Consider the following 6,650-nt stretch of genomic DNA (forward strand, 5'->3'; position numbering starts at 1 on the left):
CAGCAGGCAACTGAAGCTATCTCTGGCGCCCACAGGCAATCTGGGAGAACCAGTTCTACTACCTCTTTGGCTTCCTGTTTCTGGTTTTCATCATCCTGGTGGTGTCCTGTTCACAAATCAGCATCGTCATGGTGTACTTCCAGCTGTGTGCAGAGGTGAGGGGAGTGGGCCAGTAGGCAGGGATGGGATGGGACAAATCCAGTACTGACCGTCTTTGTGGGGCTGTGCGGGAGGGTGGATATTCCGTGTGAGGTGCTGCCTCAGGCTGTCTTGCTCCCCTGCCTAAGCCATTTTCCATTCTACACTGGAGGTCATGATGCCACCTCACAACATGAGGTGTTGGAGCCAGATCCACTCCAGAGGTGACTTTCTAATTGACAGGTGCAGAGTGTTGGCCTGCCTGCCCTGTGGGAGTAAGTAGCTCTTACAGAGTGGGTAGGCCAGTGCAGAGCCACTGCCAGTCTGAGCTGAAATCCAGCTCTTCCTCTAGACCAGTATGGCGGTCACCATGGTACTGACTGCATGACCCCCACCCATAGGAAGCATTTGCACAAGCCGACTTACTTAAAAATTTTTTTTCTATTGATCTTTTTAAAAGTTGAGATATGATTTGTAAGCAGTATAATTTACCCGTTTTAATCTGTGGGTTTTAGCAGTGAATCCAGATACAGGACTGTCATCATAGTCGCTATAAAGCATCCCACCATCCACATGTGACTGTTCTTACCTGGAGCCGTGAGACCTGTGGGAAGATGCCTTGCAGCTGACCCTGCCCCTTCCTCTCTTTGCTCCATAGGATTACCGCTGGTGGTGGAGGAATTTCCTCGTCTCAGGGGGATCTGCATTCTATGTGCTGGTTTATGCCATCTTTTATTTTGTTAACAAGGTACTGCCCTCCTTGAGATCTCTGGGGCAGGTTGGGTGGGAGGGGGAAGCTGTTGAGAGGAAGCCAAGTGTGTGGATTGTGCTTCCATACCCAAAGTAGAGCCGAGCAGAGCCGTTCAGAGCTGTGGTGTGTGTTTGGGGAACAAGCCTCCCGTCTGAGTAACAGTGAGAGTGCTGTGTGCAGAAACCTGGGAGGTTCTTGGCCCTGGGAGGCTGAGGCTGGAGGGGTTGAAGATGAGGTTTGTATGTAGCAAGACTATTTCTGTTGTGACTACTGTGGTTTGTGGCATGGAACCCTGGCTAGGGGCGGTGAGAGAGTGAAGAAAGGACAGACACACATACAGGAAAGCTGGCATCAGGCACAGTCTACTATCACTGGCAACCCAGGATCTCTGTAGGTAATAACGGATATAGCACAGTGGAAGAGATGGCCAGTCTTGGTTAGAGGTCGGTGTAGGCAAGTAGTCTAAGGTTGGAGGAGGAAGCTACAGTTCCCAGGTTTTGCACACACTGATCAATCATTCATAAACACTCAAGATGCAGAAGAAAGAAAGAAAAGAAAAGAAAGAAAGGTGATAAATACAATACTCATCTCCAGACTCAAGAAAAGGACAATGACATGAAAGTAAAAGCAGTTGAAAAAAATAAGTAGAGATAAAAATCAGGCTGGGGGGCTGGAGAGGTGGCTCAGAGGTTAAGGGCACTGACTGCTCCTCCAAAGGTCCTGAGTTCAATTCCCAGCAACCACATGGTGGCTCACAACCATCTATAATGTGATTTGATTTCCTCTTCTGGCCTGCAGGTGTACATGCAGGCAGAACACTGAATGCATAATAAGTAAATAAATATTTTTAAAAAACAAAAAGCCAGGCGGAGGAAGTGGCTCCATCCACAGGTGCTTCTGTGTAAGCATGAGAGCCCGAATTTGATGCTGAGGACAGCAACCAGCAGCTGCAGACCCAGCCCTGAGAAGCGGGAGGCAGGGTCCCTGGAGATTGCGGGCAACCACCAGTCTAGACTGGTGAGTTCGAGCTTTTGAAAGGCCCTGTCTCAAAAATAAAGTAGAAAGTGACAGGAATACAGCAATGTTTACCTCTGGCTTTACACCAGGTGCACACACAAGTACACATGCACAAAGACGAAGGTGGCTGCTCCCCGCGTCTCTGGGCCCCTCTCTACTCAGTACACCTTGCTTCTGCCTAGAGAGGAGAGAATGAGCCAGGGCTACATAGACCTGTGTCTGGGAGGCCTGCGTGCTGCATGAGCTCACACAGGCCAAGCGGGGGCTAGAAACCAACAGTCTGGCTTAGCAACTAGGGCAAGCCAGATGCGCCAGTTAGAGGCATTCAGGGAGGCTTTGGTGGGTACCTTACCTTCAACACTGAAGATTTGAGTTCACATGCTTTACTTGGGGTCTCTAAAGCCCCCAAGAGGTCTTCTGCCTCCAGCCAGGGTGTGTTTACAAGCTAAGAGCTGTAGGTCCAGTGAGTGAAACTTGGAATGCCCAGGGGCCCCGCAATATACCGGGCTGTACAAAGGACTGCTTCTGCAGGGCCCCACCCCTGCTTCTGCAATCCCAGCAGATGGGCACGTCTCTTGAAAGAGCATTTGATTAGAACACAGCCATGCACGTTCATTCACATGTCCTCTGGCTGCTTTCACACTGCAGTGACGGTTGAGTGGCTGTAAAGCACATAAACTGTAGAACTAGGGAGTATAAATACTATCTGGCCCTTCAGGTGAGGTTTGGTGTTACTCGCTGAAGCTCATCCAGTAACAGATTTCCCAACACTCCTGTAACTGGACAGCTGTGTCACTGTCATTGTGAGGCCTCAGTTCACACCTCCGCCTGCCCCTGTGCTCCTTGTATCTTGGCCTTATTACTCAACTCTTCCCATCTCAATGGCCTATTTAAATCAGAGTCTTTGTGACCGCCAGGTACCTGAAATTGACTTGGGCAAAAAACAGTCCTTTGTCTGATATAGCTGCATGGCTTAGGAACTGGAAGTCTACCTTCAACCTTCAGGCGACCATCCACAGACATCAGAGCGCTACATCCACGCCTTAGCTCTGTAGAGCTTTTCCTGGCTTTTCTGTCTGTAGGTGGCATCTTTCTGTAGAGTAGAAGGTGGCCCCTGGCAGCCTTGGTGTCTCCAGTTTTTTGTTTCCATGGCACGTAACCTCTGTGATTTCTTCTGCCGCTGCATATTGCTTCCAGAGAAGACCTCATAGGCTCTGTGTGGTCAGACGCCCATCGCTTTGCTTACTGGGCCCATAGGGTGTTGTGCTCTGGGTGTGACTGGGTTGGGTTTTGTATCAGGAATGGTGGCGCCACCAGGGCAGAAGGGGATGGGAATGTTTGCCAGAAGATGGGCAAACAAAAGTTAAGAGACCTTCTCATAGCTCGGCCTCCTGCTTCATCCACCGTCTCTGCTGACAACCCACTGGCCTACTCCAGGGGCTTTGATGAATGATGGCCTCCACTGCCCTGAACTCAGGACCCTGTCGGCCTTTCCTTTTTCCTCTTTCCTTTCCTGGCTTGACCACTCCTTTCTCCTTCTACCCTCTCCTTCTACCCTCTTCACCCCTTCTCAGTTACAAAAAATTGTGTACATGAGAGGTGGCAGGGCCTTTTGAGGGGAGCCTCCAACAGTGGCCTTCACCCTTTAGGCTTAGAAGATCTCAGGCAGGGACTTATAATGTTTCATTTCTTTTATTATTTTTCTTTCTTTCTTCTTTTTTTCTGGGCTTGCTGCATTGTGTGACCATGTATCTGCCCATGAGCCCGAGGACGGCCCCTTCAGGGCCAGGTGCGCTTGGCACATACTGTTCTCTTCTACCACCAAACGTCACACTCCCAGTCCCTTCCCCGCTCCCTCTGTCACAGAAGACGCTAATGTATTCCAAGATAAAAAGCACTGTGAGCTATTGGAGATGCAGCAAGCGTTCTCTGGGTCAGGGTCTGAGGCAGACTGATGATGGTCCTTAAGCTCGGAGCCGTGGGAATCTCCACACACCTCCTCCTTCCTGTTGCCGCTTCAGCTGTCCAGGAGTATTGTGGGTCTGTTAGGGACAGTGGCCCAAGGAGTGGGTCAGCTGTGTCCATTTCTACCTATAGAGTTTTCTCCCTGACCCCCAAGGTCACAAGGCCCAAGGCAAGACTCTGGCCCTAGTACAGTTAGCCTTCTGCTGTGAGCCCTTTCACCTTGCCAGGTGTTAGTTTCATAAGATTGGGGTTAGGGAGCATATCTTAATTACTTTTCTATTGCTATGATTATAAACACCATGGCCAAAAGGAATATGGGGAGAAAAGGGTTTATTTGGCATACACTTCCGCATCATAGCCCATCACTGAGGGAAGTCAGGACAGGAACTCCAACAGGGCAGGAACTTGGAGGCAGGCCATGGAGGGGTGCCCTACAGCTGGGTCTTATGGGGGCATTTTCTTAATTGAGGCTCCCTCCTTTCAGATGACTCTAGCTCGTGTCAAGTTGACATAAAACTAGCCAGGTTAGCAGCTTGCTCTGTGTAGCTCGTAGCTCTGGCACTAAACACCCACCCTCTCTTCTCTGCCATTGCCTCAGCTGGACATCGTCGAGTTCATCCCTTCTCTCCTCTACTTCGGCTACACCACCCTCATGGTCCTGTCCTTCTGGCTGCTCACAGGAACCATTGGCTTCTATGCAGCCTACATGTTTGTCCGCAAGATCTATGCTGCTGTGAAGATAGACTGAGTGGGTGGACCAACGCCAGGCCCACTCCATCCTCAGACAGGAAGCCGCCCTGCATGGGGAGCTGCAGGCACACAAAATAAAATAACTCCTGCTCATTTGGAATGTAACTCCTGGCACAGTGTTCCTAGACCCCCAGCTGCATGGGGGGCAGGAGGGCCTGTAGATAAACCTTGCATTTCCTTCATCCCATCCAGTCTGTAGGGATATGTTTTTCTGTGGGGTTGTTTTTCTTCAGCTAAGAGTCGCCTTCAACAGGAGCTTTCCTACCTGTTAATTCAGGTTCTTTTTGGTTTGGGTTTTCTTTCTTTCTTTCTTTTTTTTTTTTTTTTTTGGTTTGGATTTTTTTTTTAAACACAGGATGGATAAATGTGGGGTTTTGGTCACTGCCCCATCAGCTCCTCAGAGTTGCTGGCCACCCTACTACTAACTGGAAGAGGAAACGCCAGGGCTGCAGTGAGGGCGCCAAGCCTCTCATTGCCCATCCTCACCACTGAGGCCACGACACAGCTCAGCTGCAGCCCGGCCAGTAACCTCAGTGCCAACCAAGCCCTGCCAGCCCCTCCTCCCAGGTCCTCCATAGCCTACTCTGTGCTGTCCAAACGGGGCCGCGAGCCATTGTTTAACTGGGAGCACTTGGTCACTACAAGGACATGTCCTGGTTCCCTGGGACAGCAGGATCCCCTCATCAAAGTAGCCAGAATTTGCTGACCACCAAGGAAGAGACGAGACCTGCAGTGACTCTTCTTGTGCCAAGAAGCCCTGGGCCAGGGGCAAGTATTTTCAGAGCCAAGCACCCGTGTGTGTATGGGAGAGGTGGCTAAAGCCACTAGGGTGCTCACCCACCAAGATTGCTCCCCAGTCTTTTCCTCAGGGGGTGCCGCTCTTTCTGAAGGGTGATGGTGGACCTCCTCTTCCCTCACTTTCAGGTCTGGAGTCCTCAGATCTCTTCCTTAAGGTGGCCAGGGAGAGGCCTTCTCTCCTCGTGGCCCTGGCCCCAGCATTTATACTCAGTTCTTTTAGCCAGGCCCACCCCTCTTCCTCCCATGCAAGTTCTTTTGGGGACACCCAGAAAACTTCTCTGAGAAGGAAGATGGAAGGTAAGTTGGATTGCTCCTTTCCCAGTTCCTAGGAATAGGCAAGAAGCCAGTCTCCCCAAGTTGGAAGGACACAAACCTGGCTCCTCTACCCTACCCTAGCCCCTGGCAACCCCTGCTAAGGTAGCAGAGACCAAGCCTACCTTGGCTGTAGAGGTCAGTAACATCCACTCGCCCTCATCCCAGCCCTTTGAGACCTGCCAGGAGACAAGGCTCAGGATGCTGCTTGTGCTAGGAGCACACCCTGCCCCTCACCTGCCCCAGCCTCCTGGGGCGCCGCCACCATCATCAAATCAGTGAGCCTCTCAATCTTGCCTCACAGCGACTCCACAGCACCAAGCAGCGTCCACCAGGAATCAGGCTGGAGAAAAGGGAGCCCAAAGAGTAGAGAGTGATTGCGAGTTACTTGCTCATCAAATCTTGCATTTCCCTCCCCCAAGGTTCTCATTTGGGGGGGGGGGTAGGGGAAAGGTTCAAACATTGTCAATTTTTCTGACTTTTTAAATCATCATCATTATTTTTAATTAAAAAAAAATGCCTGTATGCCTTTTTCTGGTCCAATTGTAAATAAAATGCCATTGTCCTGTTATGTCTCAACTCACATGCCAGCGTATGTATGGGGTTTGAGGTATGACCATTGCACCACACGAGCTGAGTAGCTACTTCTGAAGCTCTGTCTCCCACCTGGGTTCTCTAGGATTCAGGCCGTTGCTGTTTCGTGCCTGCTGTGAGCCCCCCTCTTCTGCCCAGCCCCTCCTTAATGGAGTCTCAAGCATCTGCCCTTCTAGATAAGAGGGAAGTAACAATCAAGTTACTCGGATAACAGTGAAAACTGGTTTGACATTCTGAACTTATTTCATTGTGTCATAGGATGCTTTTAAAGCAATAGAAATATAGGGTCAAGCATCCCAGAATTTGGGAGGCAGAATTGGGTAGA

At 50.5% G+C, this 6,650-nt stretch overlaps 1 protein-coding gene across 3 annotated transcripts in view; it reads left to right on the forward strand.

Annotated features, from left to right (window-relative positions):
• TM9SF4 (transmembrane 9 superfamily member 4) overlaps positions 1-6,302 on the forward strand; it is a 47,601-nt gene extending 41,299 nt beyond the window's left edge. For all 3 annotated transcript variants that reach the window (XM_084776005.1, XM_084776003.1, XM_084776004.1), the window contains exons 16-18: positions 36-155; positions 797-886; positions 4,470-6,302. In XM_084776005.1, the coding sequence (XP_084632131.1) occupies positions 36-155; positions 797-886; positions 4,470-4,619 (360 nt within the window). In that variant the 3' untranslated portion in view covers positions 4,620-6,302. The remainder of the gene's footprint in view (positions 1-35; positions 156-796; positions 887-4,469) is intronic.
• Positions 6,303-6,650: the final 348 nt, after the last annotated feature.

This window comes from Acomys minous (assembly GCF_964271855.1).
Source record: "Acomys minous genome assembly, chromosome: 3".
In the NCBI taxonomy this organism is placed as follows: domain Eukaryota; kingdom Metazoa; phylum Chordata; class Mammalia; order Rodentia; family Muridae; genus Acomys; species Acomys minous.